The 16,647-nt window shown below is 38.0% G+C and overlaps 1 protein-coding gene across 1 annotated transcript; it reads right to left on the bottom strand.

Moving 5' to 3' along the window:
• Positions 1-730: 730 nt before the first annotated feature.
• On the bottom strand, positions 731-8,492 carry si:ch1073-13h15.3 (inactive all-trans-retinol 13,14-reductase). Its single transcript, XM_051666679.1, is given in 5 exon segments — positions 731-877; positions 3,754-3,995; positions 4,807-4,892; positions 4,894-4,987; positions 8,336-8,492. Coding segments are annotated over 5 exon segments (726 nt in total).
• Between the last annotated feature and the right edge of the window lie 8,155 nt (positions 8,493-16,647).

Here is a 16,647-nt window from a genome sequence, read left to right as displayed (position 1 = left end):
TTTTCCTACGTCCCCTGATGCTTAGCATGAAATGTGGGTGTTACTTCCGTTATCAAGTAAACAGCTGTTGTTGTGGCATACGTCCATTCATTCTTTCATTTCGGAGTTGGGATTTACAGGAGAGTGTGTCTGATTTCATGAGGACATACATCAATCACTTTATCAGAGTGTACACTCTGAATGATAATAAACTTGTAATAAACTCAAAGACAAGTCAGAAAGACAAAGAAAGCGTTAAAAAATATGGCACGCTGTTTCTCACAGATGCAGCTGAGATTTTATCTAATCACAAATGCAACATTTCAAGCAAAATTATCTGTTGTTTTAGTGGAGTACCTGTGTTAGTTCAGCTACAGATGTGTGTGCTTGTCATCTTGTCACCCTGCATGTTCAAATCAGACGGACACACTGAGGAAGATCCGTGAAGTTCTCATCATTGGGAATGTAATAGTTTTTTCAAGTTGTCCGATCAGACAGTTATTTTTCTTTTAAATCCTCATGTTCAAGTTCAAACATTTGTTAGGCAAATGATTGACTGGTGAGAGGTGGTGCTTTGCTGCCATCCGGGATGCATCAGGAGGGCGTTTTAAACTCAAATCAGATGTGGTTTTTGACTACCTTTGTATGTGTTTTTTGTGATCCAATAGCAAAACATTTTGCACCCCATTTATAACTATATTTAGCGCTGACCATTTGCGATCAGATCATCCGAAATGTGTCTTATTACCAGCTATAAACAGGGTCTAAAATGACTGGAGCCTGAGAGGCAAAAGATGGATGAGCAGAGGTCAGCGATGCCACTCTTGAGCAGGAACAGAGCCAACCACTGTGCAATGAGCTTTAGGGTGGCCAAGTAATTAGTCATCCTGGCTGTGAACTGCGGACAACACAGGGAAGAAGACATAAGAGACAGAACAAAAAAGGGTACATAAAGTTGAAGTGTGTAATATCTGGGCATTTTTCTGCACTAAACAAAAAAAAAACAAAATTACAAAAAAAAAAATATTTTTACAAGAAAATGTGAGTAGAGCTTGCCCTTTCAAAACTAGCTTTCTTGATGCTAGTTTTGAAAGGGTGTGCAGAGAGGTATTTACAAATACCTCTCTGCATCTGCATTCCCTATATTTACTTCTATGTCTGTGCTGTTTGTTTGTATGTTAAATTGTCTTTGTTTCTGTGACCTGAGCTTTGACCCAAGCATTTCAATGCCCAGTGTACCCTGTGTAAGCTGTGCAAATGATAAATAAAATGACTTGACATGAGCTTGTTGTGGATGGTTGCCAAAAAGTTGCATTGCAGTTGCTGAAGTGTTCTGAGTGATTGTTAGCACATTGCTATGTAGTTGCTAAAGCTGCACCCCAAATCGCATACTTCTGCACTATTCGAAGCCATTTTTTTGTGTGAGTAATGAAAAGTACAAGTACAAGGGCTGGAGTTACCTGGGACCGGTTGTACCAGCTATACGTAAGTTACAACTTAGCCTAGTTGTGGCGTAAATGGGGACTAAGTCACAGTTTACGCACAAATAAATATTTGAGCATTGCACCATTAAACTTAGGTAGGACGTAACCTTACATATAAACTAAATATTTATGGAAGCCTCCAACCAGGAGTAACGGCTGGAATGAAAAAGCAGACTGATATTTTATGACATCAATGAGCTCATGTTTTGCGTGACAGGCATCAGTCCTTTCAACATACAGTATAATGTTGACATTTACACTCGTTTACATTTACGAGAGAAATAAAACATACTTTTAAGGGGCTCTTCAGCATGAAACCGTTCTAACAGTGCAGTTTTCAGGGTGCATCGCCCGGTGTCAAATTTCAACACATTCAAAATATACAGTTGTGCTCAAAAGTTTGCATACCCTGGCAGAAATTGTGACATTTTGGCATTGATTTTGAAAATATGACTGATCATGCAAAAAAACTGTCTTTTATTTAAGGATAGTGATCATATGAAGCCATTTATCATCACATAGTTGTTTGGCTCCTTTTTAAATCATAATGATAACAGAAATCACCCAAATGGCTCTGATCAAAAGTTTACATACCCTTGAATGTTTAGCCTTGTTACAGACACACAAGGTGATACACACAGGTTTAAATGTCAATTAAAGGTTAATTTCCCACACCTGTGGCTTTTTAAATTGCAATTAGTGTCTGTGTATAAATAGTCAACGAGTTTGTTAGCTCTCACGTGGATGCACTGAGCAGGCTAGATACTGAGCCATGGGGAGCAGAAAAGAACTGTCAAAAGACCTGCGTAACAAGGTAATGGAACTTTATAAAGATGGAAAAGGATATAAAAAGATATCCAAAGCCTTGAAAATGCCAGTCAGTACTGTTCAATCACTTATTAAGAAGTGGGAAATTCGGGGATCTCTTGATACCAAGCCAAGGTCAGGTAGACCAAGAAAGATTTCAGCCACAACTGCCAGAAGAATTGTTCGGGATACAAAGAAAAACCCACAGGTAACCTCAGGAGAAATACAGGCTGCTCTGGAAAAAGATGGTGTGGTTGTTTCAAATGGGCACAATACGACGATACTTGAACAAAAATGAGCTGCATGGTCGAGTTGCCAGAAAGAACCAATGCCACAAAAAAGCCCAGTTACAATATTTCTATTCCTTTTAACCCTTAAATGCATGAATTTCAGTATGCCCGACAACACCTTGACACACCTCACAGCTTCTGACACACCGTAATTTGGAGTGACGAGACCAAAATAGAGCTTTATGGTCACAACCATAAGCGCTATGTTTGGAGAGGGGTCAACAAGTATTATGCTCCTTGAAACAACCACACCATATTTTTCCAGAGCAGCCTGTATTTCTCCTGAGGTTACCTGTGGGTTTTTCTTTGCATCCCGAACAATTCTTCTGGCAGTTGTGGCTGAAATCTTTCTTGGTCTACCTGACCTTGGCTTGGTATCAGGTATACCTACATTTTGCTATTTACACAAGGAAAATATACTATTTATCAAATCTACTTTTATCATGTATCGTATTTTAATGGGAATATAATTTATTACAGCTGACAGTTACGTGAACAAACAAGGTTTGAAAATCAACCGTAACAAGATCAAACTGAAATTCACTGATTTTTAACACTTCTGTGTACAAATTTGAAGGCTGTTTATTGGATCAATACAGGTAAACATCATTTTCTGTGACTACGCATTACTTTACGGAGATCTTACGACCTACTAGCCAAGTCTTACCTTAAGAACAGGTGGTGCAACCAAATTAAGCACTAACTTAGTTTCAAACAAACTAGTAGTTACTAAGCCCTTAGTGTGAACTTTACATCCCAATTTACGTGAGACCTTACGCACAGCTGGTGCAACCCTACCCTGGCCGCTATGCTGGCCTGACTAAATAATTGTAATTAATGGTTAATGTGGCAACTAGCAAAACTTCTGTGAAGACAACACCTTACTGTCACCACCCACTGAGCGAATATGTATATTATTTGAGATATAAGTGTTCTATTGTGGTTGGCTAAGGTTTAAAAGCTAGCAGCAACACATCGCCTTTGTTTAAAACGTCACTCCCGTCAGCTGAAAAACTCTTAATGCTTCTGTATAGTAAAACAAACATCAGTGTTCCATAGAGACGATACTACACTTAAAGAAATGTATATCCTAGATGGCAGAGTGCATAGCGCATAGTGTAAATGTACAGGTTGTTAATGTATTGTTATACAGTTGCAAGGGTGTTCTGCACACTGTCACACCTTCAGCACACCTTCATGATCTTAAAGAACTCCTCAACAGCTTTTACGTTATCAGGAAACTGCTTCTTCAGGTGCTGCTCCATCTCAGTCTTGCTGGTGTAGATGGTGTAGTCTCTCTGTTCTTCTCCTGTGCCAGTCACATTACTGTCAAAATGCTGATCGAGCTCAACAAACTCCAGCTGACCCTCAGTGATCTGGTACATAATGATCCTGAACAGACTGTTCTCATGCAGCTGACCGATGTAGTGAAGTCCTTTTGACAAGCAGAAGAAAATTTTTATTGAAGGTCCTCCAAAAGACATTAGTCGTGTTCACACATACAGCCTTTTCCAGAAAATATCCTACAATTTCCAGTTTAGAGGTCATGTGCTTTTGAAAATACTGGTAAATTTTGCTCTGGCAATTTTTCTTAATGTGAAGTTGTATCATTACCTATACATTTCCTTATTGATGGTATTTGTGAACATCACATTTTGTGCATTTACCAGTGAAGGCAACCCAACGATTTTCCTGTAATTTACATGGTTGCATGTGTGGTGGCTGTGTTGCACTCAGATGGCTAAGTGATTCATTCATTTTATTCGCTAAAGAGTATACCAGTACATTCAGTTTGTTCATGAATGAGACGGTTTATCTCATTCAGACTCAAACGACCGACTTGACTGGTTCAGTGAGGAGTGTATTTGTTCAGCAGGTGAAACCAATGATATGCTCCTTCATAGCCTGCACTCGAATGTTATTGGCTTGTGCTATATTCAGTCTTTACAGGGATTCAAAGCCACCAAAGCAGCCTCATGCTTTAAATTAGAGCTCATTTGCTTCAAAAGGGAGAGACGTCATATACTGTATGAGTCAGTGTATGGAGGTGAACGAGAACGATTCGTTTACTTAAAAGATTCATTCAAAAAGACAGATGCGTTCATGAAAGAAAGTCATACGGATTTAGAATGACATGGAATACAGGTTTGGAATGATTAACTATTCCTTTAACTTATACATTATAACTTTTATAATGAGTTTCAAACAGCACAGACTGGCAGCAATTTTAAGTGATAGGTTCATGCCAACATCAAACTCAAAGCCTTTCTCAGTGTAAGAGTGGCAGCAGCCTCCTGCCATGTCATGCTGCTCCTGTACAGGACACTCTTCACACTTTGGCCAGTGTGGCTGCGGCCGTCATTCCTCCAATCCCACTTCCAATTACAGTGGCATCCAGATTTGCTGGAACCATCTCCCTTGTAAATCCTAGAGATACATAAAAGTAAATTGACATTTAGCTGATGTTTTTAACCAAAGTGACTTACAATACACCTATTACACGGACAATCCCCCTTAAAAAGGATTTGTCAACCTTTTCTGACCAAGGGACCCCCCCAGTCTAGAGCCCCTAATATAATAGCTAGTGACAGTAACAGTAAAGAAATTTTGAAATACAGTATATAGAATATTTGTATATATTTCAATGTGTTTTTGTTTTGTTTTTGTATTGTTTTTTTGGGGGGGGGGTTCTCCCCTTTTCTCCCCAATTTGGCATGCCCAATTCCCGATGTGCTCTAAGTCCTCATGGTGGCGTAGTGACTCACCTCAATCCGGGTGGCAGAGGACGAATCTCAGTTGCCTCCGTGTCTGAGACAGTCAATCCACGCATCTTATCACGTGGCATGTCGCGCGTGAGACCTCCAAATTCCAAAATAATCAGACGGATGGCAAAATGCTTAGGGGCGAACACAAATGAATTAATAGATGTTGTAACTACACCATTATGGTGTCAAAAAGCATGTTTCTCCATTGATGGCCATTCAGAAATTCATGCAATAAAAGATTTTGCAAGCAAATATCCCCACACCCCTATTCATTCCAGTCAACTGTACTTTCATGATTTAAAATATTATTGTTTGTTGTATCATTGTATAGTCTCCTTTACCTATATCACAATTATTTTATTTAGAAAGAAATAGTTTGTCAGAGTTTGGTTCTTTTTATGAGGACTCAAGTGTGAACCCTAAGTTTAAGTCTAAGTACAAATATTACCAAAGTTTGGTCAAAAGAAATCACTTACTAGTTTTGACTAGTTTTTCAAAATAATCACAACAAAACTTTTTGTCCAAATCATGCAGCCCTATTCTGTTTTTACTTTAATATTCTTATGTACATTTCTTAGTATCTTTATATATTTCTATTCCTTTAAGCCTTAAATGCATGAATTTCAGTCTTTAGAGACCCGGCACCTATATCTATCAAAAATGGATCTACACAATGCCCAGAGATAGTGTAAAAAAAGACAGAAAATCTTCGCAATATAGTAGTCATTTGGATTAATATAGTACTAATTTCTCTTGTAACAAATAAAGAAATAGATATCCTTTGATAGTAAACTTATTTAGATAATAAAAAATATACAAAATATGAAAACACTATTACATACCTAGGGTCTTTAATAACCCTATACACTTTTGGTACTTAAACTATTACAAAAATTTAAAAAATCTAATTTTTGCCATGTTTTTGTGTTACACTATTTAAAAGAGATAGATTGAGGAATACTTAAGAGGTGTGGGTATAACTCCAAAAAATGGATGAGGTCCTGGGTCTCTAAAGACCAAGTATGTGTTTAAGGGTTAAAATGTTCTTTACTCAAACCTTATATACAGTTGCAATCAAAATTATTCAACCCCCCTGACCAGCAATACATTCTGGTGATGTGAATTAAAACACATCAACTAAGACCTCAGTAAACAGTCAAAGTTTTTAATACACATTTGAGTGATTTTCAGAACAAAGAGTTCAGTTTATCCAAATTTTAAAATAAAAAATAACTAATTCTCTCCACAAATGTCATGTCAAAAATATTCAACCCCCAAAATCTTTCATTAGTGGAGCATCCTTTATCCTTAATAACATCAAATAAATGTTTCAGGTAAGTGTTCTCAGGCTTTGGACACCTCTCTATTAGAATTTTTACACATTTCTCATGAGCAAAAGCTTCCAGCTCATTGACATTCTTTAGTTTCTGTGCTGCCACTGCTTCCTTGAAATCCCAACATAGGTTTGCAATGGGACTATCCCTGAACCAGATTTTGGACAACTTGGATGTATCCTTGGTGTTTTTTGTCTTACTGGAAAGTCCAGTGATCACCGAGCTTCAATTTACACACTGAAGGCATCACATTTTTCATGCCAAAATGGCCTGATACCTGAAAGAATCCATGGCGTCAGTCACAGTCAGGATAGCCGTTTCCTGCAGCCGCAAAACACCCCCATAACAGGACTGACCCACCTCCATGCTTGACTGTGGGGATGGTGTCGTTCTTGTCATCACCTTGTCATCTTACTCCAGACGTACTGCTGACCCATGGGTCTAAAACTCATTTTCAGTTTAGTGTCATACGTCTATAAAACCCTCTTCCAGGACTCCACAGGTCTTTCCTAATTACTTCTTGAATATTCAGTCAGCTGGAGTTAACATTTCCCTTGGTGAAGTTTTGCTTTCTTCCACACCCCAAGAAGGTTGCTGTTGTACCATATTTAAAAAATGTATGAATGGTGCTGCCAAGTTTGTCTATTGGAAATTGAAGTGCCTTGGAAATGTACTTTTAGCCATGACCTTTCTTGTGTAATGAAATAATCTCCTCTATTAGCTTTTGAGACAGCTTATGTTTAATTGCATTTTTTGCATAGAAATACATTTTTGCTTATGACACTAAACTTAAATTTTAAAACTTAAATAAGTGCCATTGCAGATTGATAACTTAATTTTGTTTTAAAACAATTACTTGTGTAGCCTTACATATTTAAGAAACAGCTACATGCAGTGGGGGTTGGATAATTATGACATGGCTGTATTTTTAAAAAATCCTGCTATTTAGAAATATTAGGTTATATACTCACACTATGACTTTGAATGCGTCACTCAACTGATATAGATGTAAAGAAAATTCTTTTTTTTTTTTAAATTCTGGTTCATCAGAAAAGCTTACCTTTGTAAATCCTTACTGTCTTGGGGGGGTTGAATAATTTCGATTGCAATTGTACTTCTCACTTTATTTCTTTCATACTTCTATAGATTAAATGTTTTATCTTATCCTTAATTCTCTATTTAATTTGATGCAACACTTGTGAAGGACAAAATAATTGTGCTGTACTTGTACAACGACAACAATTAAGAACTTGAACTGTAACTAGATTTTCAGTGGAGAAGTTAACAAGAACTGTTTTTCAGAGCCTACTATTAATCCAGAGCTAAAGTCTAAAACATAACTTTGACTTTGTTTTCATTTACTGAGAACGTTATAAGATGTTGAATTCCTGGTTAGAACCTTTTTTTTTTTTTTTTTTTTATCAACGAGTAATATAGGATGCTCAGAATTTGTTAGATACTGGATGACAATTAGAATGTGTTTCTTTACACAGAACGTGAATGTGTTGTATTTGATGGTTAACTCACAGTTTATATAGACCACTGATGGTAAATTCCCTTTTTTAAATGCTGCAGATTAGCAAAAGAGGCTTAAAACGGTCATTCTAAGGCCAGTCTTTCCCCAGTACCCCAGTTAAAGCAGCAGGTAACAAACATCTCAAGATGCTTGATACTACCTTGTTTTAACACTTTGTCTCTCTTCCTCTGGTCCATCTCATAAGGCCCTGGGGGCCTCAAGGACTCCAGTGTAAATGGACCTGGCTTGCCAAATATGTACCAGTACATTCCACCAGCACAAATCAGAAGGCACACCAAAAATATCAGCAACCACATCCTTTGAGTTAATTTAGTGCTACAGAGTCAAATGGAAAAGTCCTGATTCTTGTTGACTATTAACTCAACTTTTAATTTTTTGTTCATAAACTGAAAGTACACTGTTGCGGATAGTAACTACAACAGTTTCAAGCTAAAGAGAGAAAGAAAATGAGAGCATGTATCACATCGACGCTATTCAAAAATTAAGTCAGTTCAAGGGGGTCATTTATATGTAAGCAAGGACCAAAGGTCTCAGTTTTCAGAGATGAACATAGTATGGGCAACAATAAAGTGTCCAAGGGCTATCAGTAAAGATAAGTTTGGTAATAATATTTAATGCAAACTATTTAGTAAACATGCAGACTAAACATACATACCACAAACAGTCATGTAGATAAGAAATTATGTTAGGATTTACTTTCTGAATTTCTGTTCTGAAAATTAATGTCAGTGCAATCAGAAGAGTAAATAAGTACATGTATTAGTGCATATCTTATCTCTACTGGAATTCAAGCTATATCATGAAAGCTTGACTTCTTTTGAAATTATTCTTCACTGTGTTAAGTAATAACTGGGGACAAGCCTCAAAAATATGTGAAAGACTGATAAAACAATATATCATTATTCACAATTTCCTTGTCAAATCGACCTGGACAGGAGATTAATTATGAATATGATGTAAAAATCATCCTTTACAACAATCCTAATTTAGAATGGATTTTTATATAGCATCTGTATACAGTGGGTGGTTGGTATATCTGGGACTACTAGTGCAAATCAATGCATTTTTCTGATTTAATAAAAAAAAAAAAAGAAATTCGATTAACATTTTTTTATTGATTCAACCATTAAATATAAATAGCAGAACACACATATACACAATCAATATCCAACCCCCACCCCAATCCCCCACCCGACCCCCAACAACACCCCAGTGGTCAAACAACCATAGACACACAACAAAAATAAATAAATAAATTAATAAAAACAAACAAACAAACAAAAAAAAAACAGTCACACACATAAACCCCCTACACCGCTCTCTCCACTGTCCCTCCCTGAGAGCCCTCCAAAAAAGACAGATATCTGCCCCACTTCTTCACAAACATGTCTAGACTCCCCAGTCTTCTGGATACCCCCTCCTCAAGAGCTGCCACTCTGACCATCTCTGAACACCGCTCCTGAAACGGGGGCGTTCCAGCCGACTTCCAACTCCTCAAAGTGATCTGTCTGGCGATCATAATACTAGTTAGGACCCAGTTTTTCATGTGCTTATTCTCCAAATTAATGACTGCCCCATCTCCTAAGATACAGAGTCTGGGGCAAAATAAAATTTGAGAGGCCAAAACCTCGCACATAAAACTCTCATCCAAAATTCTTGCATCTTAACACATCCCCAAAAGACATGTGTTGTGTCTCCATCTTCTGATTGACATCGCCAGCAGGTGGGTGTGTCTTTAAGACCAAGCCTATGCAATCTAGAGGGGGTCCAATAGACTGTATGTAAAATCTTAAATTGCATGAGGCGAACCCTTGCATCTCTAGATGCAGATTTGACGTTTTTTAGAATCCCAGCCCACTCTCCCTCCTCCAATACCAAATTTAGATCTTTCTCCCATAATCTCTTAAGAGAAGTTGAAGTTCCGTCTCCCAGACTCTGAATTAGTAGGGAGTAATACACAGATGCCTCATGACCTTTTACAAAAGCAGTAATCACCACTCCCAGAGTATCTGCCGCATTAGGAGGGTGTAAACCACTCCCAAAAACAGTACAGAGCAGGTGGCGCTGCTGTAAATACTTATAGAACTGAGATCTAGGAATCCCAAAAAGCTGAACCAAATTTTAAAAGGATCTCAACACTCCATTCTCATATAGTTCACCAAGTGTAGTAACCCCCCTCCCAATCCACTCTGACCAGCAAAAAGGGGACTTGTTGATGCATAATTTGGGGTTCAGCCATATGCACGAGGCAACATTTAAAAAAATGTCAGAATTAAACAGTCTGGACACTTCTGTGCATACCGAGTTCAAGTGCAAGATAACGGGATGTAACTTAACTTCTCTGATTAATTTGATAGAAAGGCTCTGCAGTGGCGAAATAGGGGCAAGAACTTCCTGTTCTATACAGAACCAGGGAGGGGCTCTCTCAGATGGAAGCGACCAATGAGCCAAATGTCTGAGACCGAATGCATAATAATAAAATAAATTCTTGGGTAGGCCTAGCCCACCTTTGTCAATCGACCTATGTAACTTATTGAAATGTAATTTGGGATGCTTACCTTTCCAAATGAAGGACTTTGCTATGCTATCAAATTGCTTGAAATAAGAGAGGAGGACATCTACAGGGAGAGACTGCAGTAAGTAATTGAATTTTGGAATACAATTCATTTTAATAACATTAACCTAAATGCAATGAAGCCCACCTGCCCACATCGCTTGAAAACCGTTTTATTAAGGGGTCAAAATTAACTCTAACTAAATCACACAAATTTGCTGGAAATAAAATACCCAAATACTTAATGCCCTGTTTGGGCCACTGGAAAGCACCCAGCTGGAAAGCCGTTTCTGGGCAGTACGCTGTCAGAGCCAAAGCTTCGGATTTAGACCAACTGACTCTATATCCTGAAAACTTAGAAATGGAATTAATAATTCTGTGGAGGCAAGGCTTAGATCTACTGGGGTCAGAGACAAATAATAAAATATCATCTGCGTTAAGCAAGAGTTTATGTGACATTCCTCCTGCCACCACCCTTGGAAAATCATCCTCCTTTCTTATCGCGGTTGCTAATGGTTCCAGGGCAAGACAGAACAATAATGGGGAAAGAGGGCAACCCTGCCGGGTGCCCCTATCCAGAGTAAAATAATCTGAAATTAATCCATTTGTTTGTACCGCCGCTACTGGGTGTCTATAAAGTAACTTAATCCATTCAATAAACGTACTCCCGAACCCGTATATTTCCAAAACCTTAAAAACTTAATCCCATTCTACCATATCAAATGCCTTTTCAGTGTCAAGTGAGATGGCAGCGACCGGAGATTGTTCATTCGCTACTGACCACATGATATTGATGAGACGCCTAATGTTATCAGAAGAGCTACGGCCTCGAATATACCCCACCTGATCTATATGTATAAGAGATGTCATAACTTTACTTAAAATATTTACATCTAACTGGATCAGGGAAATTGGATGGTAACTTTTACACTCGCTTGGATCTTTGTCCTTTTTAAGAATCAGACTGATCTGGGCTTGTGTCATGGTTGGCGGAAGCTTTCCATTCTTTAATGATTCAGTATAAACTTCTAGCAAAAGTGGAGCCAGTTCTGTAGCATAAGATTTGAACAACTCAGCGGCAAAGCCATCAGGCCCTGGAGCCTTGCCTGTAGGTAAGGCCTTAATAACCTCGCCAAGCTCCTCCAAGTTTATCTCAGAATCAAGAGAATTTTTTTGCTCAGTCGTCAGTTTAGGGAGATCTAATGGTTCCAAAAAGTTTCTAATATCTTCATCAGTAGACAAAGACGTGGAACTATAGAGATTCTTTAAAAGCATTATTAATATCAATAGCCGAGGTAAATATTTCACCACCAACAGATTTCACTGAGGGAATGGTAGAAAAAGACTCTCTCTGCTTTATATATCAAGCCAAAAGTTTTCCCCCGACTCAAAGTATGACTGTCTTGCCCTGAATAGCCAAAACTCCACTTTCCGCAACAAAATAGTATTATATCTATATTTCAATCGAGTCAATTCTCTGAGGCCATCAGATGACAAACGGCGCTTCAGCTCTGTTTCGGCATTTTTAATATTTCCTTCCAACTCCACAAGTTCTCGTGCTTTGGATTTTTTGGTGAATGAGACATACTGTATGATCCGGCCCCTAAGAACCGCCTTAAGTGCCTCCCAAGCCACGCCCACAGTGGATACTGAGGACAAATTGGTCTCCATATAAACATTGATTTCAGTCATTAACATTTATTGGAATTCAGGATTTTGCAAAAGGGACACATTAAGGTGCCAACTATATGATTTATTTTTCTCCGTATGTGGCAACATCTCTAAACTCACCAGGGCATGATCTGAGACTAAGATATTTCCAATTGCACAATCAACAACAGATGAAATGAGGGATTTGGATATATATAAAAAAATCTATTCTAGAATAAATCTTATGGACTGATGAAAAAAATGTATAGTCCCTACCAGATGGGTCCAAAGTCTCCAAATATCTGTAAGACCAAGATTTTTACACATCCTGTGAAGTGTCAATGTTGCTCTCGGGGGCTTGCACACTCTTGCTTCACTATGATCAAGGACTGAATCCATCGAAAGATTAAAGTCTCCTCCCAATATTATATTATAAGGGGTGCCAGCAGCTTGCAACATCCATTCAAGATCTATAAAAAAGCCCTGATCATCAGCATTAGGTGCGTAAATATTAGCCAAAATCAACCTTTGCCCCTGAATTTCAACTAAAACAATAATTACTCTTCCTAATTTATCTTTAATCTGTTTGAGGCATTTGAATTGCAGATGTTTATTTACCAATATAATGACTCCCTTGCTCTTACTTGAGCCAGCACTAAAGAAAACATGCCCACCCCATATCTTCCCAAATTTTTCAGCTTCCTGCGGAGAAAGGTGTGTTTCTTGAAGGAACACTATATCATATTTCTTATGTTTAAGAAAAGAAATAACCTTCCTTCTTTTTATGGGGTGCCCCAACCCATTCACATTCCATGTGGAGAGAGATAGTACACTCATATTACAACTGACATATTGAAATAATAAAAAAAAATAAACTGTGTGTCAAAAACAAAATTATACAGACCACATTCCCCATTAGTGAAACAATCAAACCCCGAACTTCCCCCCGAACAAAACAAGCAGAAAAAAGAAAAATGTGCGCATTAACCCAGCGCACGAGAGCGCCAACCGGCGACAATCCCTCTAAACTCAAAAGGTCCATGAATGCCCACGAGCCCCCATGACAACAAATTTGTGAAGTAAAATTACATAACAGAAAATACTTTGTAAAATAAACCCCAGCCAAAAGGAAGAATGAAAACAAATAACATGTAGATTAATTCACAGAAATGTTTTAAAGGTGTGATCCTCCACAAAACAAATTTCAGCTGATATAAAACCATTCAGTTTCACGGATAGACAAACTAATGTTCAGTGAGCCAGTTGTTATGAGTTCAGCGGATGTCATAATCATTCCAGTGTCCCGTAAACGGAACAAGCTCCAGCCGCTAGACGGAGCCAGTACAAAAAGAAACAAAACCGACATCCCGGATGGTCAAGTCAATTCACTCGGTGGCCGCATAAAAGTATATACCATGACTCAATCTGTCAACTTTATAAAAGACATTCTTTGTGTGAGCATGTAGATATTTTGCGGTCATCCGTAGTGTCCACTCTCAAACTGGCCGGGAACTTCCATGCAAAAGTAATCTTAGGTCAATGCAAAAGCTTCTTTAAGGAAAGTGTTATTCACAAAACAAACTCCAGCCGCTCGGCGAAGCCAGTGCAAAAAGAAACCAAAATGACACCCAGCTTCCTCAAAAGCCAGAGTAAGTACAGCGAGTCGACCCACTCACATGAGCAACATCCAATGGTTTACTCACCCACTGATTCAATAAAAGACATTGCCTGATTGGGACATGTAAATACTTTGCGACCGTCCTTCGTCTCTATTCTCAGTTTGGCCGGGAACATCAATGCAAAAGTGATCTTACGCTGATGCAAGAGTTTCTTGCATTCCCTGAACCGATCACGTTTCTCTCTTGTCGAACTCGCAAAGTCCGGGAACAAGAAAATATTATGATTCCTCCAAGAAAGCTTCCCTTTGCTCCTCGCCTGGTGCAACACAAGACCTTTATCGGATGATCTCAGAAATCTGGCCAGAATCGATCGGGACCTGTCTTCCTCAGCAGTTCTCCAAGCAGGGACTCTGCGAGCTCGCTTGATTTCCAGCTTGTGGCCTGTTATGTCGAGCAGACTCAGGAAGAGCTCGTCTAGGAATTTCACCATATCTCTGCCCTCCTCATACTCAGAAATTCCAACAATTCTGACGTTATTCCTGCGGCTTCTATTCTCAAGATCTTCAAGCTTTTCAAGAATAAGTTCCAGATCAACTTTGGTCGCGGGCGGATTAGCGGTTAATTCCCTCTCCGAAGATTCCAAATAATTGATTTGTTTCTCAACATCAGTCACTCTTGTAACTATCTCAGAGAATTTTATTTCCATCGCCATAATCGATTGACGTATTACAACGAGATCCTCCAAGTCAGCAAGAACCTTTGTCATCATCACTGATATGTTGGACAACTGACGCTGGATCTCCTCTCCCGCCGCGCCATCCAAATCGAGTCCCCGGTCTGTAGGCCTGTCGGGGCTTTCATCCTGAACATGTAAGTGTCTTTTAATGTCTCCAGAGCCCGATGATTTTGACTTCTTTGCCATGTTTTACCTCAAAGAGCAAATGTGTAACTGGGTGTATCGAATTTCACCAGATTATAACATGAGAATAATTAAAAATTTAGCAAAGTGCGCAGAGCTCGTCATTCACATGTCTGCTTCTTGTATGGCGTCACATGACCTCCCTCTAATAAAATTTTTTAATTATAAATTAGATTAGCAGCATAACAATTTGTGTGAAAGTTGAACTGAAAAGTTAACATTATTTTCAGAATTTCTTAGTCAAATTTCCCCCTTTTGCACTACAAGTTTGTGTAAAACCTTATTAGTGACCTAGAAATAATGCAGAATCTTAAATATTTATGATTCATTTTGTCATAGTGTTTCTTTGTTTCAAAATGTTCCCAATAGTAAATCTTTTAATATCCAAGTTAAAATTTTGAATCCCAGGTTTTTTTTTTATGTAAATCCCACTGTATTTCTAAATGTATTATTTTAGCGACTCAAGTTAATTATTTTAACAATCCTGATTTTAAATATATTTAAATCGAGATATTTACAGTATGTTATATTTCAAGAGGCATGATCAGCAAAAAGCTTCACGTCTCTGCTGTTTTGAGTTTTCGTCTTGTTAAATTAAGCAACAGTGGAAATGCATTTTTCATTTTATCATTACCAGATAAGGCAATTAACATCTCATATTTTGTACATGCATCATTCAGGTTTTTTTTATTATTTTTATTTTTTTATCACTATGACATTATGAGACACATCTTGTTGTTAAGGTACTCCAAGCCCAATAAAAACAAATGCAGAAATAAAAGTATATTTTGGAATACAGATCTAATCACAGCATGAATGTCATGAAAGCTTATTATATTATAGATAATTTTAAAGTTTCCTATTTGATATTTACCTTTTATGCAACATAATGACTATAATATTAGCATCGGTTAGAACTTACAAATGTCCACATCAGCCTTTTCTGGAGTATTCTTGACCCCATTATGACATCTTATTTAATAAGACTATATAGAGTTAAAGTAAGAAGTTTACATACACTTGGGTTGAAGTCAAACAAATTTTTTAACCACTCCACAGATTTAATATGAGCAAACTATAGTTTTGGCAAGTCGTTTAGGACATCTGCTTTGTGCATGACATGAGTAATGTTTCCAACAATTGTTTACAGACAGATTATTTCACTTTTAATTGACTATATCACAATTCCAGTGGGTCAGAATTTTACATACACTAAGTTAACTGTGCCTTTAAGCAGCTTGAAAATTCCAGAAAATTATGTCAAGCCTTTAGACAGTTAGCCAATAAGCTTCTGATAGGAGGTGTACTGAATTGGAGGTTTACCTGTGGATGTATTTTAAGGCCTACCTTCAAACTCAGTGCCTGTTTGCTTGACATCATGGGAAAATCAAAAGAAATAAGCCAAGACCTTAGAAAAAAAATTGTGGACCTCCACAAGTCTGGTTCATCCTTGGGAGTAATTTCCAAATGCCTGAAGGTACCACATTCATCTGTACAAACAATAGTACGCAAGTATAAACACCATGAAACCACGCAGCCATCATACCACTCAGGAAGGAGACGCATTCTGTCTAATAGAGATGAACATAGTTTGGTGTGAAAAGTGCAAATCAATTCCAGAACAACAGCAAAGGACCTTGTGAAGATGCTGGAGGAAACAGGTAGACAAGTATCTGTATCCACAGTAAAACAAGTCCTATATCGAAATA

This window comes from Myxocyprinus asiaticus, chromosome 32, assembly GCF_019703515.2.
Source record: "Myxocyprinus asiaticus isolate MX2 ecotype Aquarium Trade chromosome 32, UBuf_Myxa_2, whole genome shotgun sequence".
Taxonomy (NCBI): domain Eukaryota; kingdom Metazoa; phylum Chordata; class Actinopteri; order Cypriniformes; family Catostomidae; genus Myxocyprinus; species Myxocyprinus asiaticus.
This window is presented reverse-complemented; position numbering and strand designations above follow the sequence as displayed.